Source organism: Cardiocondyla obscurior, linkage group LG01, assembly GCF_019399895.1.
Source record: "Cardiocondyla obscurior isolate alpha-2009 linkage group LG01, Cobs3.1, whole genome shotgun sequence".
Classification (NCBI taxonomy): domain Eukaryota; kingdom Metazoa; phylum Arthropoda; class Insecta; order Hymenoptera; family Formicidae; genus Cardiocondyla; species Cardiocondyla obscurior.
Window position 1 is genome coordinate 2,681,261 of NC_091864.1, and position 27,315 is coordinate 2,708,575.

General features: G+C 36.5%; 4 protein-coding genes across 6 annotated transcripts; 2 read left to right on the forward strand and 2 right to left on the reverse strand.

Annotated features, from left to right (window-relative positions):
* The first annotated feature begins 2,340 nt into the window (after positions 1–2,340).
* LOC139106347 (pyrokinin-1 receptor) lies at positions 2,341–17,165 on the forward strand. Of its 2 annotated transcripts, XM_070663061.1 has the most exons (7): positions 2,341–3,588; positions 3,714–3,789; positions 8,860–9,766; positions 10,256–10,668; positions 14,832–15,046; positions 15,361–15,796; positions 15,997–17,165. In XM_070663061.1, exons 3-7 carry the CDS (start codon positions 9,264–9,266, stop codon positions 16,236–16,238), a joined length of 1,809 nt encoding a protein of 602 aa, XP_070519162.1. In that variant the 5' UTR covers positions 2,341–3,588; positions 3,714–3,789; positions 8,860–9,263; the 3' UTR covers positions 16,239–17,165. The 2 variants fall into 2 exon arrangements, with proteins under 2 accessions (XP_070519162.1, XP_070519154.1); XM_070663053.1 differs by having other exon boundaries at positions 2,341–3,789.
* Positions 17,166–18,820: 1,655 nt separating this feature from the next.
* On the reverse strand, positions 18,821–23,354 carry LOC139108309 (uncharacterized). Its single transcript, XM_070666470.1, has 10 exons — positions 23,116–23,354; positions 22,865–23,001; positions 22,538–22,705; positions 22,074–22,375; positions 20,413–20,584; positions 20,333–20,346; positions 19,964–20,099; positions 19,699–19,866; positions 19,272–19,411; positions 18,821–19,195 (listed from the first exon to the last, which is right to left on the reverse strand). Exons 2-10 carry the CDS (start codon positions 22,995–22,997, stop codon positions 19,028–19,030), a joined length of 1,401 nt encoding a protein of 466 aa, XP_070522571.1. The 5' UTR covers positions 22,998–23,001; positions 23,116–23,354; the 3' UTR covers positions 18,821–19,027.
* A 134-nt stretch (positions 23,355–23,488) lies between these two features.
* LOC139106373 (glutathione S-transferase-like) lies at positions 23,489–25,421 on the reverse strand. Of its 2 annotated transcripts, none has more exons than XM_070663095.1 (4): positions 25,281–25,421; positions 24,644–24,780; positions 24,287–24,454; positions 23,489–24,087 (listed from the first exon to the last, which is right to left on the reverse strand). In XM_070663095.1, the coding sequence occupies exons 2-4, from the start codon at positions 24,774–24,776 to the stop codon at positions 23,774–23,776; spliced, it is 615 nt and encodes a 204-aa protein (XP_070519196.1). In that variant the 5' UTR covers positions 24,777–24,780; positions 25,281–25,421; the 3' UTR covers positions 23,489–23,773. The 2 variants fall into 2 exon arrangements, with proteins under 2 accessions (XP_070519196.1, XP_070519206.1); XM_070663105.1 differs by lacking the exon at positions 25,281–25,421 and adding an exon at positions 24,877–25,236.
* A 183-nt stretch (positions 25,422–25,604) lies between these two features.
* Positions 25,605–27,163, forward strand: LOC139106366 (nurim homolog). Its single transcript, XM_070663083.1, has 3 exons — positions 25,605–25,942; positions 26,102–26,582; positions 26,870–27,163. Exons 1-3 carry the CDS (start codon positions 25,792–25,794, stop codon positions 26,991–26,993), a joined length of 756 nt encoding a protein of 251 aa, XP_070519184.1. The 5' UTR covers positions 25,605–25,791; the 3' UTR covers positions 26,994–27,163.
* The last annotated feature ends 152 nt before the right edge of the window (positions 27,164–27,315 follow it).

The following is a 27,315-nucleotide window of genomic DNA, read 5'->3' on the forward strand; positions in this document are numbered from 1 at the left end:
ATTGCAATTGTTGTTGTTTTTTTTTTTCTTTACTAAAGTTTATTTAAATGCAAATATTTTTATTTATTAACTATTTTTACACTTTAACATTGCACATTTCAGTAAAAATTTCTTCATACATAAGTTACAGGTTTGTCAATTTTCTTTCCCTTTCACTTCCAGACGTGCTACTTCCACGGAGATAATAATTCCATTAGGCTTCTGTCACGATTGACAAATACGTAAAAGGGTTTATCTTATTCTTTTTTTTTGTACGGCTTGTTAAGTGAGAAATAAAAATAGTTATAAAAATTGTGCGCCTGTTTCGATAATTTATTTTTTTTTTTTTTATTGTATTATTTCAGTGAAATTCATAGACGATGTTAATTACGCGCTCGAAATAAATTAAGCGCAATGTAAATACATTTCCAATTAATTAATTTGTTGTTTACTTACGAACGTTTAATTTAGCTATTCACGTAAGAAACAATTGTTTGATGCATTTAATTTCCCATTTCATACTTTTCCACTTCCTATTTCGTCGATTGTTTCATATATTTGATTGCGTTTCATTTTACCTACCCATCCACTTCCTACCATTTCGTATTTTATTACCCATCTTAATTTATTTGAATCAAAATGTAATTTAAAATAAAAAAAAAAAGATCGAAGCGAGGTCGAGTGGTATTCAACGGTCTAATTTCTAAACTAAATCCGATCGATCGCTTACGTTGGTCGTTCAAACTTTAACGTCTCACCGTATCACGTAAATTTCTAGGTCCGTACGTGACAATTATAAAAGCTGTGCGGACATTTTAGTAACAAATGTTCAGTCGCAAAAATACAAAAAAAAAGGAAAGAAAATTAATAAATGCGTATACGCATTCTTCTTTGCAGTATAAAATGTCATTTCAAACGCGAAGACTGCGAGCTTGACATTTGTCAAGACTACCGTCGCGTCTACCATTTTAGTACAAGTATTTCTCGTAATTTTCCTTACGACGCAATGAATGGCCTAGGGATCACATCACTCGGCAGCGTCACATAGTGTCGTAGGGAAACATTTTGGAATTTTATTCCTACGATAGCCCCAACTATCTTATAGTTTATATCTTTGATAGCAAGGTCGCGAAACGGAAGACAGCAAAACGTGGAAATTTGTCGACGCCCGTTGCAAAAGCGATTTTTAATTCGCGATAATTCCCGCTATTTCTTTTTTTTCTTTTTTATTTTTTTATTTAATACACTCTTGTTTAATTAGAAAATCAAACATTCTGGCGACAAACGAGATTTTAAATTTTACTCGCGTGATAAAACATGAGTAACATAAAAAAAAATTATTATTTATATCATTTGCAGTAATCGCAAAAGTGTTAAAATAATTATACATTATGTGTTATTAATTTGATTATGTATAACGCGTAGAAATTGTGTTTTACAAAATCGAGAAGAAATTTTATGATTAATCCCAGCCTTAGTGGATAAATTCAATCCGTTCGCAAAAAAAAAAGTAAAAAAATATGTGTAAATTCCATTCCCGCAAAATGTCCTGTCCATGCTTCACGCTAAATGAGCAGTTTCTATTCAGTAGACAGAGGAGAAGGGAAGGGGGAAATTTCATCTTTTCTTTTGCAAATAGACGATAGTATTCTGAAGATATATAAAGGGGAATGTATCAGAAGACGTCCAGATAGATATTACCGAAGGCGAATAATAGAAACAGTAACAAGAAAGGAACGAGAAAATAGAATAATGCATATTGGTGGCAGAATGACCGAATAAAATTTGCATTGGTAGGGTATGCCGCATATATGAGTAGTGCGTAGTATAAATATCACATTTTTTCGATTTAGAGGGTCGCTCTCTCTCTCTCTCTCTCTTTTCCTTTTTTTTCGAGTTTGATCAATAAATTTTTTTTCTGCCTACGTAATCCGCTTACCTAGTTCCTTATTCTTTTCTTTTAAAGAAATGCTCAAGAAATTAATTTACTAAAGAAGCATTTATACTTCTTCTCTTTTTTTTTTGGCAGACGAAGCATTTTGTTCATATAGCAGCAGTTTATTTAATCCCTGCGAAAATAATTGTCTTTGAAAAATGTAAATCAGAAAAATACACACAGAACTGGATGGCATTATTTCGCGGAAATATTTCGCGTGCAAATGCATATAATGACGAATAATTTTTAATTTCCTGAAGAAAATGGTTTATAAGCGACCTAGAAAATGTACACTTTGCCGCGTCGAAGTAAAAGCCCGACGAATGCGAAAGGTGAACGCCTACATATAAAAAAGGGGAAGAAAAAAAAAAATAAAGCGGGATGGGGAGAGGGGAAGAAAAAAAAAAAAAACGTCGACCGTGTAAGATACGTGAAGGGCGTCCTGTAACAGCCATCTGGCCAAATGCAACGACGCGAAAGAATAGAGGGAAAAGTCACTAATGAAAAATTACGCTATCAAGGAGAAGTCGAAATGAGCAATTAAACGGTATTGCAAGGGGGAGAAAACGGAAGTTTTCGAGTGAATGAGATGTCCGTGTGATTTTGCGTGACAGCGAGGAGAGCTAAACTTTATCCGCGCCATAAATTTCCCTTTACTGCGTTACTTTAGATCCAGCAAACGCAGCAGGTGTTTACGGACCAAAGTTTACGATTAAAGCGCCCGCAGGATTTCTACGACTGCGTTACCGCGACTACCTTCAAAAATATATATATTCTCTCGTATACGTATAATGAAATTAAATATTGAATTAAAACTAATCGCTTTTGTGAAGTATTACGGCTCGCTCAAATCTCTTTCGGGAATGTGTTCGCAATTTAAAATGCCATTAAAAATGTATGTTATTAAAACGTTAGTTTAATACGATAATACCTCTCGCGTTGCAGATTAAATCATTTAGCTTGGGCGTAATAAGTTTAATAAGACGCGCGATATTTCTGTCACATCCGCGTAAATCGATGTACATATATTAATGAATAAAATATTTACGTGTGGTTGAATAAAGTACTTTTAGCCGCGTAGATCAAATTTCATATTGCGATACGAATGTATAGACAATAGGTGGTCAAGATGTTTGCGCTGGCGCAAAACTCCCACCATCGCTATGGGTATCTTCGCGGCACGCGCTGCTTTCGAGGGGGCTATTCGACATTTCCACGCTAAATCGAGTTTGGCTTTTTCCCCGACTCGACGGCATGTGACGTTCAAATCTTGCGGCCGAGTGAAAATAAAAAAAGTAAAGAAAAAAAAGGAACAAAGTACAAAGACACAGTGCGTAATCACAGTGTATATGCACAATTGTTTTATATTTTCTTTCTCTTTTTTTTCTTTTTTTAAATCGAGTTTAATCGTTCGACAAATATATAGTTTGTAAAATGTGTAAATTGTGCGAGAAAATAAGGAAAGTAAAAGAAAAGGTGAAGAGTTAATTAATTTGCCACGAACAGGATAACGTGAAGTATCGCCTAAACGTTTTTTTTTAAAATAAAATATCCCGGTGAATTTCGTATTGAATGGCCAAATTTGTGATGACTGGAGCGCGCATTCAGAAAATAGAAATAAAAATAAAGACTAAAAATTGTATATACAGACTCCCACGTGTCAAGCGTTCGAGGTATTGTTATTCTATTAGATAGATAATACACGCAACATATTTTTAGGACAATGATTCATGACACCGGGAATTGACTGCCGCGAGATTAACGTTTGGCCTCCGATCTTACGTTATTTTTATTACAGTATCAGTGAATGAACAGGGATACACAAGTGATGATATATCGTAAATCTAAGAAATCAACGAGGCATTTCTACACAGGTAACGCAATATGAAATACAATATAATATTTAATATATTCTTCCTATTAATATTCACACGTAACGCGCATTGTAAAGTAAATGTTAATAATATTCATATATCAAATTTTTTCATATATACATGAATTTAAATACACAAAAATATATATTTCTGAAAATCTTTAACTCAACACGATCAGAAAATATTTTATTACTAATCAATTTAGTATGAATTTACTGCCGACGCCAACGTTATTGCAAGTAATATGAAAATATTTTTGATAAATATGCAACAGTCCAAAAAAAAAAAAAAAATTGTTTTCTAGAAGCTTGTAAAATCACTATGCAACAGGTGACGCCAGACATACGGGACGAATTAAAATTTATGATCGTTGCATGCATCATGCGACTGAACGCCCAAGTTCGCTCTGGCTTCCAAGTAGATCGTCGTCGAGATTTATGAGAGCGAATGTTTTGTAATGGTAAACGACAGCTTGAATATGAAACGCGTTGCTTTCTTGAAAAATAAAAATCCACAACATTGCCGATTTATAACGCGCGTCGATAGAACACGATTCGACATAATAACAGGTAAAAAATTCGCGGTAGGTAGTTGCTTCATCTTAATGATCCGCAAGACAATTTTGTAACGCGAAAAAAAAAATTGAAAAGCAGTAGTTGAAAATGCGGAACTGCTATGTACGATTAGTGTAAAAAAAAAAGAAAAAAAGAGGAAAAAAAGCAACACAAGATGCCTTTAATACTGCAAAAAGATTAAGAAACTTTGGGGCGATATAAAAGTCGCGTCAATGTTTTGCTTGATTTTGCTGAAGAGATAAACGAGGAAAACTCGTTGCTCTTTATGATAAATAACTTGGGCTGCTTTGATGAATAACTTTGTTTTCCGACCACCAAGTACGCTTATCTGTATTTTTACGCTGTCAAGTTTATTCGATATTCATTCGCGAGGTTGTTGTTTTCGCCTCTTTATTTGGTACTCAGGGTGAATTGAGAAAGGATTATAGAAGCAAAATTAGTATCAAATATTACAGCCTGAGAAAATAATTTCTAATAGTAAGTGAATTTACTGCGGCAAGTGCAATTTCCACGTATGAGATGTCAATTTATTAATAGACGGTTATTGAGATTTAACGAGAACAATGTTCACTAAAAGCTGCAATCGCGAATATTACGCGCGATCATAACCAAAGGATGCTATTTCCAATAATTGAGTATTACGAAGATCGCTGCCTTATTCATAAAGAAAGAATCCGTGAATTTCTGTAACCCAATAATAACTTTCTTTTTTTTTTTTTTTTTATATCTTAGTAACAAAACTAAAGCATGGAATTTCATAATAAATTTTTTAAACGAAAAACAAATATTCTCGGTGAGTTTAATATTTTTACAGCAAACACTCAATTTCATCGACTTTTCCGTTAGATTTATTTGATCAGGTTTATTGCACAAAATTGTACAATTTATCACTCTAAATGCAACGTGACTAGAAATCGAAGATTCTTTTAGGTACAAAATTAAAGATTAGATCGGTAATAAGTTACGGAATAAGATTAAATTCTTTGCGAAAGCCGGCTGAGTTAACGAGACATTATTTTAAAATTTGTAATATCTTGAAATTGCTCCTCTGGTTCGATCTCGGTTGAACGAGAAATTGCTATGCGTACATATTATCAAGTGCCTGCGCCAATTTCGCATCAACACATCCTACGGACGACCGATCGATTGAGGCTACATTTTCCCGATGTTTCGCTTCAAGAAAATAGGTTTAACGCTCTCGACCACTATCATCCGCTGCTTGTCAGTTGACGTCACATTCTCGCATTTCACTATCGTATTTGCGGCGAGTTCGGTGATAATGCGAATCCAACTCGGATCAGATGACAGATTGAATTATGGTCTCGGCGGAGTTCCCCGTTTACGCCTTCGTCGAATAAAGGATTAATTTCCGATCGATAACAGTCTGTTATTCCAACAAAGAGCTCCGTATGTTAATGGAAATACAACATTGCATAATGCTATATCGAGGATCATTGTGCGTGCGTTAATCTAGATCTGTTGTCCCAACGTAAAGACCTCGTTACATTGCATCGCCGATCGCAATCCTTCTCTTAACGCGTTTCGAATTAATCGGATACTTTCGCGGTACCGCTGGGTACCTCGCGAAGAATTCGAATAATAAATTAAAATCGCGCTAGCCGTAGGAGCACTTGAAGCGTAAGATAAACATATACGTACGCTGAAGGGCAGATATGACGTTTGCTGCGGCGGAGGCGGCTAGCGTGCGATGATTTTACCGTGGTGTGCGTAGAGTTTCACATGTAGAGCGCGGCACGTGTATCACGAAGCGCCGATCATCGATGACTGAGGAAGAAACGCGCCCCACCACTTTTTTTCCCCCCGTCCTCTCATCCCTCATCCGCCGTCGCCTCATCAAACGCTATATCTGCCTTTCGGCTTTTCAGTTTATAATAATTGAAAAATAGATAATAATCAGTGACGATCATAATTACAAGTTTACCGTGTAAATCGATTAAAAATCATTACTGCCCACTGACGAAAATTAATCTCAAATTACCGAAAAGTGTCGAGCCGCTAAAAAGAAATTAACGAGGGTGAGATAATGAACGAGAAGGAGCTGCAGCTTCGCAAATGTGTAGAACAAGCCCCATATTTGCAAGGGGGTGTTTAATTCTTTTTGAAATTGTGTTAAAATAAAAGACCGACTATGTTTCATTGAGAAATTTCCCATTAAAATTCAATGCGATGCAAGTAGGACAACTCATATATGCATTATTTGCGAACCAATCATAGCTTACAGTTATTAAAATGTAAATTATTTGAGCTGATAGCACTCCTCGCGTTTAGATATATTAACGCAATAATTAGAGTTAAATTAAAAACTGCGTGGGTTAAAATAATTTAAAAAAAAAAAACAAAAAAAACAGAATCTTATTACACGAAGACCTGCCTAATAATATAAAAATCTGGTAAAAAGATTCTGTATATAAAATACAATTAAAGGCCGATAATTGTACGCATCTAAAATTCACATTGTTGAATAATTGACTAACGAGATCCTTCGAAATAATTATCACAAATAGTTATATTAAAAATAAAAGAGATAGCGAAGAACGAGACGAATGAGTTAAAGGCATTTCTCGGGAGTAACTTTGCGGTTTTTCGGATCAACGACAATACGAAGAAGCTAACCGCTCATTGAAGACAATTAGATTAATGCTGAATGTCAGCCGGGAGAACAAGGCGCATCGAAAATAGCTTGTGTTTCCGTTCTGTTCGATGAACGGCGTTTGCGAAAGGTCCGCGTCGCCAATGACAACATCATCGTAAACGCAACTAGCGTGGAGATGACTACGCTCGCTCGCGCGCATAGAAACAATTTTAGCGGATGTGACGACGCAGAACGGGTTTAGAACTCCGTCGAGAGTGCAATGTGGTGTGCCGCGAGCGATTTGTGGTTTTTGGCCAGAATGCCTGGTTTGTTTTGCCGAAACGATAAGCGTAAATGCCGGTTGCAACTGCAGCTCTCGCGGCTCGGGAATAAACCCGGAATCGTTTCACGTCGATATGTAATCTTAACGTTGTGCATTAATATATTCTACATTTCCCGTTCGCCGATGCTTACAGTGCTTTTCGTTAATGAAAAGAAAGTTTGTCGGCAATGCGATACAGCTGCAACGTTTTAATCAAAGTGTAAATGCATTTCTTTACGCGGGCCAGTAAGTGCAGTGCGTTATAAGAACTAATCAACGACGTAAAGTTAAAGTTTGTTATTTAAAAAAAAAGAAAGAGAAAAAGAAAAAGAAGAAAAAAAAAGTTTGTGGCCTGTAACATTGCGAAAGGATTATTTAACGCGTGGAGGACTCTTTTATATTTAATATCGAGATTGCGATTTTGACGAGTAACATTACCGGGCTTGTATTATGTTATTTGCACCGCGCTATTTGTCCTACTTAGGAAAATATAATATTTCAAAGATTGAACAGGCGACGATACCGGGCACGCTGCCCTGAATCACGGCTAAAGGCGACGCGTTAAAAGGTCAGCCTTTTCATATATTCGATACCCTTGTCAGAGCAGTTAACACAATGGCGGCAATGTGGAAAACGGATATTTGTTAACAAACAGGAATATCGCATACGCGGCTCGAAATCGTATCGCGGGCTGTTAAGATCTTTTTAAAGAATGTCCACTTCTCAACAGTGGACTATTCTTTTTTTTTTTTTTTTAATAACTCCCACAGCTAACAATATCGTTGTGAGAGGATATTCCATCGCGTTTGCTCGAAATAAACCGGAGTGGCGATAATGAATGAAGCTGCTGCGTGAACCGGCGTCACCGGCCAAGTATCTGCGTCAACGAGAACGTTAGCGAGTTCATTGTGTAATTAGCGTAATGGATAATTGGTCGAGTCGATCTTGCGTAAAACGAAGCGGCCGCGTACTCGCAACGTGAAAGATCCACCGTGACACCCGGTTTAGTCAAACAATTAAAAAAGCGAGGGACATATTTACGACGTGAGCGGATCGATCGCGAAACAAAAATCGACGTAAACGATCGAACGGGAGGAACAAAAAGCTGGACGCACGAGGGGGGAAAAAAAAGAGAAAAAAAAGAAAAAAAAAAGATTTGCCGACGTAGCGAATGTCGGCAGCAAATTAATTTACCGTTACGTATTTGCGATATCAACAAATCATTTTTTTTCTTTACGTAGCTCTAATTGAGAAATTTACGGGCGGCCCTTCAATTATCGCGTAAATTGACCGAAATTAATTGAAGCGTCGTGGGGGAACGCTGCAGGAATGTCGTCTCGTTAATCGGTGGATGATAGAAACCGCTAACCACCCGTAACGCCAGCCCGTAGTATAACCGTCCGTAATACATCGTTGATACATGAAATGCGGGATATCGAAAAGGCGATAATCTGTCGTTTCAAATTTAATTGTTCAATAACGATCTCATCGTTTAATGTTTGCCCCTTGACAAGACCAATTAGACGCCTGCGACGGGGAAAAAAAAGAAAAAAAAAAATTAAGAAAACTTGCAATTTCAGGTCAATACAAAAGTAAACGGAGGAAGGATCTGTCGCGAGGAACTACTCGACACGTGAAAAAATATTGACGTTTCCGACAAGGCGCGGACAAAAATTCCGTTAACGACAACGACCGTGAAAGTCTGGATTTCCTCGGCGGATATATATTTTGAAGAACGTCGATACTGTGCCGAGAGGGACATCCGTAATTGCACCGTCGTTGGATAAATCATTATTAGCGGGCAACAGCTTCGACTGACGATCTGGAATAATGAGAGGCTGAATGAAAGCCTGAGAGATATAGGCGGAGGGTTCGAGTTTACCAGCTTGATATCTCCTATCAACTTGACGGAGTCAACGTGTAACTTTGCCGATTATTATTTTCTAATTGCCCGTCGTTCCGACGGCGATAAAGTAAAAGGGGGATGATTTCGAGCGCGATGGCGAACGTCACCGCGGCCTTTCAAGACGCCGAGGACCCCTGGAGGTTCTCGGCAGATGGCAATCTAAAGGAGCTACGGTCCACGGCCGTCGACGCGAATCCGCGATGCGACAACTACTCGAGCGCGATCGCCGCCTTTCTCGGCGATAAAAACGGATCTGCGGTACGCCGGGACTCGCTGTCCATCGTGATACCGATCACGATACTCTACGTCGTTATCTTTTTCACCGGTCTCATCGGTAACATCTCTACGTGCGTGGTGATCGCGCGCAACAAGTCCATGCACACCGCCACCAATTACTACCTCTTCAGCCTCGCGATATCCGACCTGCTGCTACTCGTTTTCGGCCTACCACCGGAAATGTATTACATATGGTCGCACTTTCCCTACGTATTCGGCGAGGCCTTCTGCATCATTCAGAGCTTCGCCTCGGAGACCTCGGCGAACGCTACCGTTCTCACCATCACTGCTTTTACCATTGAGAGGTGAGTTCAAAAGATCATACCGCGCATATATCAAACCCGAGTGGCGAAGTGTCGTAAATATACGATGCTTGCCAATCCCAATTCCCATATCCATATCATGTCAATCATTTAGTTTTTTATCTCTCGATTTGATCACGTTCCCTTTTTTTTCCTTTTTTTTTATATATAAATCGCGCGCGATAACATATTTCCATGAAAAAAGATAAATAAATAAAAAAAAAGGTTTTTTTTTTTTTTTTGAAAGAGAGAAAAAAAGTTATACATATATAACTCCAATCTAGCGTGGGAAATCGATAAAATAAAATACGTAGAAACATTCCAATATTCGTACGTTTTAGCTGCAATTTTGAATCGTATCTGAATAACAATAATCCGGGGGATTCACGAGATAAAGCTCTCGATAGACACTTTAACCTTTTCCGAAAAAAAAAAAAATGGTTGATTTTTTCTCCCTCCCTTTAAAGTATGTCTACGTTTTTGTCTCCGCAGATACGTGGCGATATGTCATCCCTTCATCTCGCACACGATGTCGAAGCCGTCCCGAGCGATAAAATTCGTGGTGGCGATCTGGGTGTTAGCTCTTTGCCTGGCCGTACCGCAGGCCATCCAGTTCGGCATCATCGTCGACTACTCCGCTAACGGCACCGCCGATCTGGACAGCGCCAGGTGCTCGCTAAGGTGGACAATAATCGAGCACGCCTTCGAGTTCTCGACTATCTTATTCTTCGTGCTACCGATGACAATCATCACCGTGCTCTATGTGCTGATCGCTATCAAGCTACGGCGCTCGAACCTACTCACCACCACCGTCAGAAACAGGCATCACGTACCCGGTGCATTGAATCACATGGACAGCAGCCGCGGAAGGACGACCGCACAGAGGAACGTTATTCGCATGCTCGGTAAGCGCCCTACTCTCGCTTTGATCCTCGGAAATTACGACTTTGCGGTCGGACTTTCTCAGGAACGCGGTATTAGATGATTGGAAATTGATTTTACTTCGATTCAGAATCAGACACCCGAAAGAAGTCGTTAAAGACTCTTACCAAGATCCACCAATTCGCCGCGTTTAGCGATCAATGTCCCGGCGAAGCTCGAAAATGGTACTCGATAAAATCTATCAAGACTTCCCATTGAGTCGTGCTAACGCCATGCTTTTACTGCAAATAATTTACTTATAAATGGTCCTTCGAACGTCGTAACAAGAAAAGAAAGTTTTCTACGGTGTTTCCGCATCGGCGGAAATCGCCCTCCCGCAATCAGATATATCTCGTCGCGTCAGTCCTATCCACGGTTCGTTCGTGATGCGAATGGAATCGATGAATTTGTTGGAAGGACCCATTGATAAGTCTCTCGAGGCTGTGCTATTATTTCCTTCGATGGAACAATCACGAGATCATCGAGCACGATAAAAACGTGGAAATAGCCGGCCGTGCCTATATCTCGACGAGATATCTCAAGTTCGGACTCTATTACGCTGACCATATTTCTCTTTCTTTTTTCCTTTTTTTTTCAAAATTATCAGGCCGAACATAAATAAACAACGAGATCATTCAGACACTTTTACATAATATTAATAAATCTACCGAATTTTATTCTACCAAAAGTAAAAATAATTTCAGAACTGCGATTAAAAGAATGTAAGTTAAAACTCGTTAATTTTAAAACTTTAATATCCACCTCTTTTTTACTTTTTTAAAATAGATGTAGAAATAATTGCAAACGAAATAGAATGCGGCCTTTATAATATAAATCGCCAATTCGGATGTATTCGGCAGTCTCGTTATTTCTCTCGTAAAAAAGATCACCGTCACATTTCCAGTAAATCGATTGCGAGTATTAACGTCGGCGCAAGGAAAGAAAAAAAAAAGGAAAAAAAAAAAAATCAAATCGGCCCTTAACACAGTAATGAAATTTGAAATATGAGGGTGTAGAGGACACCCGAATCGTTATTGACATTTCTCTAGCGTACGCGAGCGCGTAAGTTATTCCCTGATCTTCTTCGCCTTACTACGTCCTCCACGTCCTCGAATTCATGGGCTGCGTATAAAACCCCGAAGAATTATTCCGCTCGCGCTCGGTAATAGTCATAGATGAACGATCTGCTCTTCTCGTCACGCTTCTAATCATTCAGATCATGCCAGGCGGCGGTGTCGATCTCGTTCGCGGTAGCATCGACGAGAAGACCTTGCCCACGAACTTTCGGGAAAAAGATCTCTTTATTGAATTTCACGAGAACTTTTATTTTCAAGGCCGTGAAATAATTTCACCGATGCAAAAGGGGGACGACGTATCGATCGAAGGCGAAAGCAAGCTCGTAATTTGATTGACGCTTTTTGTACTTGTAATGCGAGGTAAATGTTCTGGCGACGATAACAGCGCGGTTGAACTTGTAATGCTGCACGTTTATATTGTAATGATCATTAAAAGGAATTTTTTTTTTTTCTTTTTTTGAAACGTGAAAAAATTATTGGAACGTATTAACGTTGCATTTACGTGGAGCGCTGGTATGCGCGAGCACGTGCAAATGGTTGGAAACGCGCGAAACGGCATTGCCATTGTTGTGCAAGTACATACAAATCGACGGATGATGCATTTTGGTGAACGGCCGGTTGTATATCTCTTTACACTAACCACGGGTTAACCGAGGCTATTCTAATCTATTTTCCGACCAATCCGACTTACGTAAGACTCGAGTAATCCCCCAAAGTATCGAAACACGTGACCGTGAATCCAAATTTACTCTGAATTATGATAGCAGAGTGCAGATCTCAAATGCAATTTATTGTTTGCGCGGGATCACGATATGCTCGCGGTGCATCTTTATAAAATTTTACTTTGATTTATCTTTACTTTTCAGCTTTATATAATTTTTTTTTTAATTGTATAGTTCGTACATTTTTCCGTAACATTAATATTATAAAGAAAAAAAAAGTTTTTCTAACTTTGATGCCCACCTCAACGTTGCTCCGCCGAAGCGCGATGGCTCTCTGAAGCCTCCTTCTTCAGAAATGTTCAAATATAAAAAATAAAAAAAAAACGCGTACATTAAATCGATATAAAAGGCGATAAAAGATTCACGTTCTCGCGTTTTGCACGGTATCGTCATGTTTAAACGCGTGGAATAGGTGATATTGACCAGATCTGAAATCTGAATCTGAAAACGAGAAAGAGTTTCAATTCGCGATTTGCCTGGTGAATTTACGATCACAGCGGGATCGCTTATCTTTGTTCCCATGATAGTTAGATGCCTCGACCGAAGTGATAATCGAAATAAAACTGTCGACCTTCATACCGTCGAGTACGTGGGTGAGTCTCGTTTGTCGACAACGCGCGTGGTAATAAAATCGGTTTTCTACCCAGAAAAAAAAAAAAAAAGAGGAAAAAAAAAACATGCACATTCACTACTTTTTTTCATACCCTCAAGCGTTTCCGTTATCGCGAAAAAAACTGTAACGAAACGATGATTTCGAATTAACGCGCCGATGAATCACTTGTGTTCTTCGATCCCACACGTCGACCAGAAACACGTATTTACGATCGCAATACTTCACAAATTGTAAAGATTTAGTTACCGCAATTTTTTTTTTCTTTTTTTTTCAGAAATTAAACCGTTCTCTTTTGAAAAATATTAAACGACGAAAGTTCTTTTATCTCGATCTAAATTCGTACCGAAATATTCGATGAAGAATTTCGACGAGCGAATCTTTGCGTCCGGCAGGTTTCGAAAGTGCGCAAATATTTTCTTAATATAACTTTTTAAGCCTCGCCGCGGTCGCATAGAAATATATGTTAGATCTCGAAACGTTATTTTGTCCTACATAACTCATTCGCCCTTTCGACAGCCGTCACATCCCTCATCCTTTAATATCCACTGGAGAACGCGCGAGCAAAGGATAAAGCTGTTTTTTGTGCACATCTTTACCATCCCTTTTTCGAATTTAGTTTTAATATAAAATATTCGTAACGGCGGCAGCGTTGTATATTCACGCCTGCGATCATTCAGAACTCTTTTCGTACACTCCAGTTATCTATCTCGCGTAGTCTTTAAAAAAAAAATTAAAAAAAAATTCTATCTTCAAGAGAGACCGTTTACAAAATTACAGCCGTACTCCGGAGATAAAAAAATTAAATATTTTCCCACTTCTTAAGATATAAAAATCAGAGCGTTAAAAAAAAATATTTTAATATATTATATTTGCAACGAAGAAAATAAAGCGATATCTTTTGCTTCAACTATTTCCAAGTTCTCATAACGTTTGGTCATTATGCTAAGACTGATTAATTTACGGGTTACAATGTCAGAAAGATCATTTGTTACTGTACTATTAATTACGAAGAGAACCATTAATCTCACTTGCATTCTCAAACATTATTTGCGGCGAACTGAATTCTATAGTTAATGTCTGTATTTTGTTCTTCACGATTTTTTGGTCTTTCAAAACTTTTTCGTAGCTACAAATCCTTCAAAGTTTTTAACGACTATTATTAAATGTTTCTTTTATCAACTTGATGTTAATTATGAAAGATTTTGTAGCTACATTAATTTATTTATGTATACATATATTTTATTTCCTAGTCTAAGATCGAGATCTCTCGATTTTTTTTCAATTCCTACAGGCTGTTTCTCGCCGATTGCAATATTCCGCAGTGCGATAGTGCAATGTAATAAAAGTTCATTTTCCTAGTGTCTTCTTAGTTCAATGAAATCGCGAGAGGTGACCTGAAGTAACGCTAAATGAAAGCAAATGGCTTCTACGAGCTTGTATTGTTATTCGTGTTCTTTTCAATTGCAAGGAATCATGAAATGTAGTAAACTTATTCGCATTTACCTCTTGAAAATGTACGAAATTCTTTTATTATTTGTAAAAAATTACTTTTAATTTAGAAAACCAACGTTATTAACTGGCGCGTACGTCTTGTAATTTCTGTAATTTAAAATAGAAAGCACAGCTTCGATTAAAGCACGGTGTCTACTTTGTGACACGAGGAATCATCCAATTCGACTTAATTCGGCTTCCCTACTTTAGTTTCCGACTCAACAGGATTATTATCATCTTTACAGTCGCGGTGGTGGTGGCCTTTTTCATCTGCTGGGCGCCGTTTCACGCTCAGAGGCTGCTCGCCGTGTACGCTCAAAGTTCGTCTCAGCCGCACGATACCATAGTCGTAATCTACACCGCTCTCACGTACGCTTCCGGAGTACTCTACTATTTATCCACGACGATCAATCCGGTTCTTTACAATATTATGTCCAACAAGTTCAGAGAGGCTTTCAAGGTAAGTAGTTTTATCCGGCAACTACATTTTAATTGCTTCATTACCCGCCGTACAAATCTCACATAAGCCGATTTGCTTCCAATGAACTACTTACTAGACTGTGCTTACCGTACACTTGCAATGTTATTAGACAAATCAATTACGTAAATAATTATGCAAAAGGCGGCTGGACATTTTATGCGTACGCGTGATTTTGTTTATTGCAAATTTAATTCTCCTAAGCATTATTTAATCAAGCTTGAACGACGTTCGGAATAATTGCGAAGAATTGAACATGTTTGTAATTTTGGTTTTTTTTTTTTTCTCCCTCACAGTCGATGCTACCCAAGTATTGCATCAAAATGTTCTCGTGTCACAAAGGCAACCGTCGACAACCGACTTACAGCAGCCTATCGCGGTATCAGAGATCGACGAGGCATCGATTCGACGACGCTCAACCCTCACCCTCGATATCCATCAGCGACGATCGGCAACGATTAACGCTTATCGCATTGACGAACACGAGCTCTTACGAGCCGAACGGGCTCTCCGTGTTGCAGAAGAAGCGAGACGGCCGACCTAACATCGCGGCCGCGATCAGAGAGACCGTCAGCTGTCGGGATTATACTAGAAAAGTATCGAGAGATTCCGACAGCGGGCAATTTACCACGGTGACATCGTTAAACAACCAAGGCCTAAATAATAAAGGAAACAATAATGCTAATGAATGCCTATTAAGGATCCACAAACCTCAGAAGACTGTCACTTTAGGTAATATTTATTTGCCGGTATCTTTGCGACATTAATAAATTTATATTCAAATAAAAAGAAAAATGAATAAATTATTTTACATCGTTGAGTCTAAAACTGGGTTTTTTCTATTTCTTTTTTTTTTTTAATATTATTTTTGCATCGACTTCTATTCGATAAAAAAAAATAAAGAACGGTCTAACACTTGATACTTCTAGCAGGAATCATCACGGAGAGATTGGGCCTCGGTACAAAGGGGTTTTTCACTCAGCATCGGAAAAACTCGCCGACCAATCCAACGAAATCTAAATCGGAGAACGTCATTGCGACACCGTCGCGATTCCCGAGTATCGAAAGCGCAAATACGATTAGCAATTCCAGCCTGCAGGACCTCGACGAGACCGAGTTCACCGGATCGGAGCTGGCGCGTTACATGGGCGAGTTAAATTTCGAGCTCACCTGACGTCCGTTTGTCGCGGGAGAACGCCGCCTATCAAATTAGACGCTGATGACAAATCAGAACTCTTTGGTTGTGGAAAGCGGAATTTCAGAGCTCGCAATCGAAACCATTTGTCAAGAGCAAGTAAAAAAAGGTAGAGTTACAACTTGGAGATGAGAAAGAACTTGATCGTTTTAATCGCACGGAAGGCCCCCCCAAAAAATATGTGGAAGTTTACGATAATATATATCGATAATTTAAGTAAATAGTTTAAGAATTATCGCTCGTGATTTTTGGAATGAAAAGGCTTCGTTATTTTATCCTAAGCTAGGAATTACACGAAAAATAGGGAGCTGAATGTTTGATATTTAAATTATGTGGAAATTTACGATAATATATACGACGATTTAAATAAATAGTATAAGAATTATCGCTCGTGATTTTTGGAATTGAAAGGCTTCGTTATTTTACCCTAAGCTAGAAATTACACGCAAAATAGGAAACTGAATGTTTGATATCTAAATTACGTGGGGGGAGGGAGATCATATTTCCTTATTTATATTACGACTGTTGATAACGCTAGCCTTCTCTGCAAATGTGAAGAAAATTTGCAGACGGTCTCAGCGTTTTTAAAAGTATATAATAATATGTATAATGACTATGTGAAATGCATGTATAATCGTTATTATAATATTCTCGTTAGTAATATATTGTATGTAATGAAAAGAAATGTTTTTTTTTTTTTTTTTTTTTTTTTAATGTTCTTTCGAAACCGACGTTTTAAGGTTCCAGCTAGATCTTAGTTTTCCTTCTATCGTGGACGTTTGTGACAAAACAAGATTGCATAACAATTTTAACATTAATTGTAACGAAAGACTTGTATAAACTCTGCACAATTTATTTGTGTGCTCGTTATCGCGTACGATATTGAAAAAAAAAAAAAAAAGGAAACATAAATTATTTCAATTATTTTTTAAGAAGTTTGTCTGTTTACTGATTAAAATAAATAATATTAAAAATAGATAATTGTTTAAATTAATGTCGTAATATTTTTTTTTAATTATTAGGAGAAGTCATGCGCGCGCTACGCGAGCAAAAGTTTTTCAAGAGATCCCGATTCGCGCGCGTCATTATATTTAAGGACATTAATTATAATAATTTCATTGTAATAATTACAATTAAGTGATCTACGGCCAACGGCATGTCATTTACTTACATTTGTAGCTTTCGGTTAGGTTGAGTGGATTGGGGTAGGTTATTTTCCGACCGTCCGTCCTTCCTTCCTTCCTTCCTTCCTTCCTTCTTTCCGTCCTTCCTTCCTTCCCTCTTTCCGTCCTTCAGTCCTTCCGTCCTTGCTTCTTTCCGTCCTTCCGTCCTTCCGTGGCAGTTTCTGGATTATCTTGACGTATTGTAGCACTCCACACCATTGCATTATACTGTTCTGCTTTTTTTTATAATCATAATCTTTAATCACTGACGCTATCACTCGACAGACAGACGTCCGAGAGAATTACGACGAATTATCGCGGCGATTTTTTACGATTAAAATTAGTTCCGTTGTACAAATTTGCACTCCCGATTTTATTCGGCGTTGCTTACTTCCACCGTGGCGTTGCCGACTTCCCCCGGTTCGTCCTCGATGGCGACGCAAGAAGCTCGCTACGATGTAAAGCGAGGGGATCACCTTTGATTCTTCTGTATTCTTCGGTCGATTCTCTCGTCGGCGGAATCAACGAAGTCGAGGATTCGTCCTATGCGGCGAACGAGACGGACCGCGATGTAAAATGTTCCCTACGCACTTCTCTTCCTAATGTTCCTCAAAAGTCACTTGCCCGAAACGGATCGAGACTTCCGCCCGCGACGAAGAAGGCGGGCGAAGTGCAGATCGCGTACTCTAACAATGGCGATCGCCCGAACTTGCTGAGCGTCGTCGAAGGACATGGCGAGTGAAGCAGGTTGGTAACGCCGGACGCACGGCGACCTTCAAGTCGGACGCTCCGTACGCTCCACCCGCGACGTAACCTTGTCGTTCCGAAGCACTTTTTCGAGCGACGAAACTAAGCACAAAACAAAGAGCGCGATAACTCAGGCGTGCAAAAAATGATCGTCTGTTCTTCCGTCGACGACGTCGACACTTATTTGTGCACGAGACTTCCTATCCGCGGTCGAAAATACGCGAAATTGCGGAGCGATTACTAACACGTCCTCGCGCCCGAGCCTCCGCAATTAGACTGAAGTGACCGTTAGAGATTTCGGCCCTTAGAGGGAAAGAGAGAACCGCGTAAAAAGAGTGAGACAGCGATAGGTCCAACCGTCAATTGTCTTTCTCGCTTGGAACTCGCATAAGCGCCGAACTCGATGCCGAATTATATTTATGTTTTTCTTTACGAGCTGACCGAGCTCGAGGTGACTTCCTCCAAAACAGAAAAACGAGGCGGGTTATTATATGCGTATAATTTCCTAAATAAAAATGTAATAATTGTCAAATTCAAAGTATTTGTTTCTAAATATCGATTGACATACATATTATTATTAACATTTCTCCTGTTTAAACGCATTGCATATTTTTAAACAGATAATGAAAAAGGGAATTGGGAAAAAATTGCTTGTTAAATGAAAAAGATTTTATTTCCTTTCTGAATTTGTTACGTAATAATATCGATTGTTCTTAAAGTACAAATAAACTAGCACAAGCTATTCAAAGTAATGCATTAGCAAATTATTCTTTCATAAAACATTTCGGAATAATAATAATTGCTGAAGCGACATCGACACGTAACAAATCAAAGGAATAGTATAAAATTTTGTTTAATTTATAATTGAGTCTTCGGCCGCTTCTCGATGTATGCTTTAATTTTGGGCAAAGCACGAACTTTGTCCACGAGCTTTTTCAATTCGGGATGGTCCTTGTTCGGGTCTCCATTCAGAACAAAACTGAGGTAATCGCTATAAGCAGCCCACAGGATATCTGCCCACGACAACTAAAAAGACAAAAGAAAAAAGAAGTCAGAAATAGATTTTCGTTTTGCAACAAATATAAAATTAAAGAATTATTACCTTGCCACCTACGAAGTATCCACCATTCTTTTTAACTTGCTCTTCAAACTTGTTTAAATAATAAGGCCACTTTTCGAAGGCAATCTCCTTGAGCTTCTCTTTAAAAGCGGGATCTTGTTGCCAATAATAAAGGGACAGAGCTGCAAAAATCAATGTATTTTTATGTCTCACAGATATAGAAAACTTATGATACACGGCAGCGTGCAATAATTGTGTAGAAAATAAGCAGCGCGCTAGCTAAAAATAACTATTTTATTATGTGAAGTGCTTTGTAACATTGAATCCTTACTCGATTTGAATAAGCACAACATGCATAGACCATACTAATTAATCACGTCAGCGCGGAAGACTCGCAAAGACACAATCATGTTGTTTCCGTGATTATATAATTGACAATCTGTCATTATTGCGTTGCTCATCAACATACCTTGTCTTGCATCGTCCATGGAATCGATGGAGGCGTCGATCTCCATGGCCTCAACATCGTCGGATCCATACAAATTGGCCTTCTTCGCGAGGAAACGACCGATAGCCCTGGATTGATGATATTTCTTACCGTCAATCTCAAGAACCGGCACTTGTCCCATCGGCGTACCTATCAGTCGTTCAAATCAAAATGTTATCACTTTACAATATTTGTTACACTGACAAAAGATCATATATATAATAATGTATGAAATAAATTTATTTACTTGATTTATGATCGGGCCAATTGTCGAAGTTGAGTCTGACATCCTCGAAGTTGATGCCGAGATAGCTTAGTAAATATCTAATTGACTCTCCAAGGCCGGTAACATTGAAATACGTTAGCTTGTACGTCGACATGGTCTGCAAGCAGTATAAATTAATAAGCAGATTGATACATAGAATAATAATTATGAATTTTCACAGCAAAAATAATTAATTGTTAATCAGCAATTCAGAAAATGTAAAATAAAAATAGTTTAGCATTTTCTTTTTAATTACATAATCACGTTGAATAGCCACATTACAGTAAGATTGACACTTCTAAGTATTTGAAAACAAGTAACTTTGAAAAAAAAAAATTGATTTGCACGAACCTTTATCACTTTGCGTATTTATTCTTGAAGCAAATTATGAAAAAAATTATTATTATCTCGTAGTTTGTAAGCTGGCTCACGGAAAAATTCAGACTCTGGCGACTGACTCAGAGCTGTAAACCTGTTGACGGATCGAGAACAACTGAGCTCTCTGAGCGTTTCGTTGGGACTGTTAGTAGTAACGTGTCGTAACACTCGTAACTGCGTATCTAGATAGTTATTCCAGTTACTCCGGGACATACGCCCTTTCACCTGAAACAATTGCGAAAATTAAGAAGAATATCAGATTCTCTTACGCACAATGCGCGTGTTACAAAATTACATTTAACATAATACAGAGTACCTTGTAGAATCAGTGAAAAAACAAGGGCATATCTCTTATTTTCTCAAGAAGCTCAACATGCTAATCACGAAATATAATGACGTATGCAATTGCAATAATAAACAGCATTTTTTTGCAAGTAATATATCTTAACTGTTGTGTTTTTTTCTTCTTTTTTACTCCAAATATAAGAATAGAAATACATTTTATAAGTATAAAATGTTAAAAAGCTTAGTCATTACAGTTATGCAATATCGTGTCGCAAAATGACGTGATCACGATAATTTTGTGTTATCTATAATATTATCTAAAACAAACAGAATTGTAGCAAACATGTTACTTATATAGTTTTAGAAGGTACATTGTAATATAATCAATATATGCTTATTTTTATATGTTTAAAGTATTTGGAAATGAAATACAGTTTTCCATTACTTGCAACATATGAAGTACATATCATTACGTAAACTAATGATTCCTCCGCAAGCTATTAATAGCAATAACTTGTTATTTCTCTTTATTACCCAGTGATTTGCAAGTTTTGCACGCATAAAAAAGTTGGAGAAAAATGTGATAAAAAAAAATAAAAGTTGATTAAATGTATCAGGATATTTTCTATCACTTTTATCATAAAATACAAACGTAATAAGTTTTTTAAAAATGTGTTTTCAAAAACCGTACGTGAATTTACTTGGAAACACATTAAAAAAACCTTTTTCAAACATTTAATTTTATTGTATTTTATATAACCATTGTTGGAAAAAATGTATTGATCAAATATTAATGTTTTATCTAAAGTTTACCGAAAGTTTTATCTAATAAAAACTAATATGTTGGAATTATAATTGTTATATTTCAGCGTAGCACATGCAAAACTCTCATTTACAGTTTCCTTGGTGACTAGTCATAGACCCCTCTTCAATTGTGGCTAACTTATACGACCTTCAGTTGCATTATGTTACACTTCACAGTCTGTGGTAATATTATAGCAGCAAGTTATGTTACGGTATAAAGGGGCATCTATAATCCTATCTGTTTATGAAAGTAGATAGTGCGTTATCTGCGTTATCGTCAAATTAATTACTCAGCATTTATTTTATTTATAGTACACGCCTTCTTCTTTATCAATAGCACTTTTGAAGACATATATCTTCTGGTGAACCTAGACATTCGACCTCTTGGCCCTATCTTAAACTTTTGATTAATCTATTGTCAATGTCAGTCGATATAAATTTTTTCAAGGATGCAACGTATCATTACCGCATTTAAATACAAAAATAATTTTATAAAATTAAGTAAAATTGATTTAGCGAATACAAAAGCAATTTTAATAACAATTAGCATGTAGCAAATGCAATCGGCGAGTTATGTCAAAAGATCAGTCATTATTAAAGAGAACTGTATTCGACACTTTTATATATAATCTTCGTATAAAGCCGGCGGACGCTTTTCTATCCAATTTTTAATGTTCGGTATTTTTTCGACTTTCTCTCGCAGTTGTTTCAGATTTTCATATTTATCAACGATATTTCTTTTCATTCGATGATCCATATAATCCAAAAGAGCTACGAAAGTGAGATCGGCCCACGTCAATGCACCGCCAACAAAGTAGCCGTCATTCTTTTTTACTTGAGCATCCAATCCCTTCAAGTAACACAGAACCGTTTCATCAGCAATCTCGACTTTTTCTATTTTAGCCCGTTCGCTATTTTGATAAATACCTATAAAAAAAACCCATATAAAGAGAAAAGAAAGAGGCAAATAGTATAAATTTCAAAAAGTTTCAGTAAACACACCAAAAATACATTTTTTTTTCAAAGAAAACTTTACTTTTAAGTCAAAGTTTAAGTAAAATTTGAATAAATAAAATAATATCTACTAACATTCACATAAATCTTGCATGGTGTCGACAGCCGAGTCAATTTCCAAAGATTCCAAATTATTCTTGCCAGCAAGACCACACTGTTTCGCTAAATAGCGGCAAATGGCTTTGGACTGATTAATTCTTTTTCCGTCTACTTCAAGCACAGGTACTTTGCCGAATGGCATCGCTAAAAAATGAAATAAAGATAAGTAAATATTATAAAATTACATTTTTATCATTAATCATAAATAAAATCTCAGAATTAATTGACAGTTAAATAAAGGAATAATAATAAGTAAACATTAATAAGAGCTTGTATTAATATAATAATGAGAAGACACAGTACTTGGTTTCAGTTTCGGCCAATCATTTTTGTCAATACGTTCATCTACGAATTCAATATCAGCGTAACTAAACAGAAAACGAATAGGCTCAGCTAATCCCGTAAGATGGAAGTAAATTAGCTTATAGGAAGGCATATTACTAAAAGAAAAAATAATTATTTTTCATTATCATACAATTACAATTACAATTCATACAATACAAATACAATTCATCAGTAATACAAAAATGAATGAGTAGGATCTTTTTACTTACAAATTATCGAACTTTACGAACTCAAATATAGAAAAAATATTTGCCACACGTTACAGCTGGTTACAGCGGTTACAGTGAGTCAGAGTTCGGTAATATCTGGTAAGAGAAGGCTGCTAAACTTATCTATTCTTCAGATCCCACCAAATCAACATCCCTACTTTATCGCTGCACAAGATACTTAGCTTATTTTTTATCTCTAAAAGAAATTTACTGGAGAAATATAAGCAATCAGAAATAATTCAAAATATAATTAAGAAAAGTATTAAAACATTAAATTTGTATATAAATAATAATTATTTAACAATTAATTTAATTTTAGTTAATATTAATCTTGGGTAAGATTTTTTAAGAATACATTTTAAAAACCAACAACTAGAAAAAAAGAGCTTTATTGAAATACAAAATTACTTCGTAGAAAGAATATTTTAATGTTTTAATTAGATATTGTCTGATATCAGATATGATATTTTTGTTCTAAATGAATAACAATCTTTCAACAAATGTTATGATATAGAATTTTATCTTCATACATACAATGTATGTCTGCCATATATCGATAGATAGAAACATGTTTGTAAAAAATAGAAAAAATAAACTATATATCAAGGAATAATTAGTTTTGTCAAAAAAAAAAGATTATCTGATTAGATTATTGAAATTAATTTGGGTAGACAGTCGGTGGACGCTTCTCAATCCAACTCTTGATGGCTGGTTCTTCCTCGACTTTCTTTTGGAGTTGTTTCAGATTCTCATACTTTTTAATAATGCTCTCTCCCATCATGTGATCCAAATAGTCCAAAAGACCGACAAAAGTTAAGTCGGCCCATGATAAAGCTCCCCCGACAAAATAACCACCGTTCTTTTTCACTTGAGCGTCCAAACGTTCCAAATAGAATGGCACTATCTCGTTAGCGGCTTTACGGTACGTTTCTTTGGCTTGTTCATTACTCTCATAGTGATATTTAGCAATATCTAAATTAACAAAAAGACATATAAGATATTGGCAACGTCCACTTCACTAAATAGAATTTATGAAGCAAGTAAAGTAAAATGTATTTATCAGCTTCAAAATAAATTCGTTTACATTATGGGAATAATGTTAATTAATGAGAATAATGGAAAAAACTTACATTTATTTTAAAAGCAGAAACATAGAATATTATTTACTTACTTTGGCGCAAATCATGTATAGTATCAACAGTTGAGTCAATTTCCAAAGCTTCCCAATCGTTTTTGCCAGCAAGACCACCTTGCTTTGCCAAGTAACGGCAAATTGCTACAGACTGATCGATCTTCTTTCCATCTACTTCAATCACCGGCACTTTGCCGAATGGCATAGCTAAAAAAAAAAAAATGTTAATACAGAAATGAATATAGTACCCTGTTAAATAAAATTTGATAACAAATCATTTTAATTGTAGTTAATTTAAATCTGAAACATTGGAATTTATATATACAGTATTTTGTAATTGTGGTTTGTAATTTATTTTTGCTTTTTTTATTATTAATATTAACCTAATATACATACTTGGTTTAAGTTTTGGCCAATCTTCTCTATCGAAACGTTCATCCACAAATTCAATGCCAGCATAGCTAAACAAAAATCGTATTGGCTCGGCCAATGCCGTGATGGGGAAGTAGGTCAACTTGTAGGAAGGCATGTTGCTGAAAAAAAAAAAAAAAATTAGTTTTGTATTCGCGCTGGTAGAAACAATCCGTACAAGTCCATATAATGATATAAAATCAATATTCACGACATACAGAGTTTTAGAAAATTGTCGATGCCGGTTCTCGAGTGCCGTATCTAAAGTGAAGTGATGGGCTCAAGTGTGCCACGCTTATAAAAAAGAAATGGGCGCGGCCTATCGAGAGATATCTCGAAATATTAGCAGTTGGCACAAACAATATCGGGCAATATCAGGCAACGTGAAACGTTCGAGGAGTTCGAGAACAAGTGACTGATAGCAGGCGATAGCAACTGATAGTAGCTGATACAAGAGCAGCGTATTAACCTTCTGGATTTGCGGCCGGTACCGGCACCCGGCGAGATATATTTTAGTACGCTGCGGGTTGACCGATCTTATCTCTGACAATATCTGAGCTCATTGGCCTCCCGGCTTATTTGAGAACCTCTGCGAAGGAAAAAGAAAATGTGTGTAACTTACGCAGAAACGAGGTAGCGGCGAATCGGCACGAGATGACGACTACGACTGTGCTGGTACGTTAACGTACGCTAGATTTATATATACAAATTACGTCGTTCCTTTGTTTCGTTTCCGCCGTTTCGTAAGTTCCGTAAAACAAAATTCGTTGGGTAACAGACTGCGAAGGAGAGAGGAATAAAATCGTTCCGATTGGCCAGCCTTCCATCTTTGCTACTTTTCCATTGCTCGATTCCGATTTCGTTCCGTTTCGCTCCACTCCGTTCCCTCTATCTTAAGTATTACTTTTCCTTGCCAAAAATGTACTTCAATTTTTTTTCCGTTAGTGTATAATATGCAAAACTGTATAGAACTGTATACGATACAATAGTTACACAATGACTGAATTAGTAACAATTTTCAGGCCAACGAATATCACATTTATGAAATGTATTTCGCGTTGATTTGTAACCGAAGTGCTGCAACGAGAAATACAGAAGTACGCTTTTCACAGTGATCTATATGAAACCCGTTTATGTTGATCGACTTTTTGAAAATGATCTCGAATATATTAAGCGTAATCGTGGGCGCTTCCAGCTTCGTATACACCTGCTACATCTTGTGCAAGCTAACCTATTTTTTATCAAGTCAGAATGACGAGAACGAAAGTTCACACATGTTAAAAGGTATGCCATCATTTCCTTGTATTAGGTATAAAAAAAAAAATTATTTACTAACATATATAGTTCGGCATATGTTATTACAAATTAAGAATAGAGTTATGACAAATCTTTCTCTTTGCATAAGATTGTACTTTTATACTTATATTAATAATTTATTTTCAGATGATAATGCAACTGAAACTACTTTACAATCTCTATTACTAGACATGCTGCTAGTTACAATCTTTGTTTTTCAACATTCTCTCATGGCCAATAATCTGACAAAACAGATTTTTTCTAGACTAAACATTGAGCATCTTAGCAGAAGTATTTATAATCTCTGTACCTCAGCAAGTCTTCAGTTTCTGATCAATAATTGGCAGCAGACTCCTACTGCAACAATATGGAAGTTTGATACTTCCAATGAGCTAGTCTATATGTTGTTTTCTGGCCTCCATGTATTTGCTTGGAGTATAATTTACAGTGGATGTATTATGCTGGATATTGCTGAGCTCTGTGGGCTCAAACAAATATGGTACAAAATGTCAAATAGAAGTAACCCACTGGATGCAAAATCAAGAGAGTTGTGCAGATACATGAGACATATGAGACATCCTAGTTTCACTGGCTTTCTTTTGATCTTATGGATCTATCCCATTATGAGGTTAGATTTTATGAAATTATGTTTTATATTCTGATAGAATGTAGGAAAAAAAAACTTTTAAGTTGGCTGAAATACTAGTTAACAATAAAATTTCTTTGTATTTTTTTTACATTTCTTTCTAATTTAGTAAACTGAATGCTTAGTCATTTAGCACTTCTCTGTTTTAAAATAGTCCTTTTTTACATACATATATTTTTATAATATCTATAGATTCCCTTAAAAATTATTTTAAAAACCACGAAAATATTTAACTGAAATAAAATTAATAAATATGATTTTTTTTACAGTGTAGATCGAGTATTACTGGCTATCCTATTGACAGTATATATGGCACTATTGTGGACAATAGATTCTGAGGACTATAATTATCATGTTAAATATTTCAAACAGAAGCAAATTGAATTATCTTAACTGCACTTGTAATTTTTCTTCATTATGATTTTTTGGGTTCTCATAACTTCTTTTAATTATTATTAATTTACATTTATTTATTTAATACATATAAGCATAAATTAATAAATAATATATTTACGTACGTAGCAATAATTTGTATTTTGTGAAAAAAAATTTCGATTAACATATTTTATGCATTGTTATTTTTAGGTTCCAAGGATCCTGATCCCACTCCTTAGACACTGTATCTCTTGATTATTACACATGAAAAAAATCTTTATTTAACACTCACGATATCAAAGAACAAGGTTTAGTATCCACACATGCTCGTTTATGAAAC

Bases quoted from the DNA above. Each gene is read 5' to 3' on its own strand.
- LOC139106347 (XM_070663053.1), top strand. From the start codon at position 9,264: ATGATTTCGAGCGCGATGGCGAACGTCACCGCGGCCTTTCAAGACGCC. The intron at 10,669-14,831 runs GTAAGCGCCCTA...TCATCTTTACAG, and splicing joins GAACGTTATTCGCATGCTCG to TCGCGGTGGTGGTGGCCTTT. The intron at 15,797-15,996 runs GTAATATTTATT...TACTTCTAGCAG, and splicing joins TCAGAAGACTGTCACTTTAG to GAATCATCACGGAGAGATTG.
- LOC139108309 (XM_070666470.1), bottom strand. From the start codon at position 22,997: ATGCCTTCCTATAAGCTAATTTACTTCCATCTTACGGGATTAGCTGAG. The intron at 22,376-22,537 runs GTTAGTAGATAT...TTTTTTTTATAG, and splicing joins CATGCAAGATTTATGTGAAT to GTATTTATCAAAATAGCGAA. The intron at 19,196-19,271 runs GTAATAATTCTT...TTGTCTTTTTAG, and splicing joins GATACTTCGTAGGTGGCAAG to TTGTCGTGGGCAGATATCCT.
- LOC139106373 (XM_070663095.1), bottom strand. From the start codon at position 24,776: ATGCCTTCCTACAAGTTGACCTACTTCCCCATCACGGCATTGGCCGAG. The intron at 24,455-24,643 runs GTATGTATATTA...TTTTTTTTTTAG, and splicing joins TTGGCCAAAACTTAAACCAA to CTATGCCATTCGGCAAAGTG. The intron at 24,088-24,286 runs GTAAGTAAATAA...TTGTTAATTTAG, and splicing joins TATACATGATTTGCGCCAAA to ATATTGCTAAATATCACTAT.
- LOC139106366 (XM_070663083.1), top strand. From the start codon at position 25,792: ATGTTGATCGACTTTTTGAAAATGATCTCGAATATATTAAGCGTAATC. The intron at 25,943-26,101 runs GTATGCCATCAT...ATTTATTTTCAG, and splicing joins AAGTTCACACATGTTAAAAG to ATGATAATGCAACTGAAACT. The intron at 26,583-26,869 runs GTTAGATTTTAT...TTTTTTTTACAG, and splicing joins TGGATCTATCCCATTATGAG to TGTAGATCGAGTATTACTGG.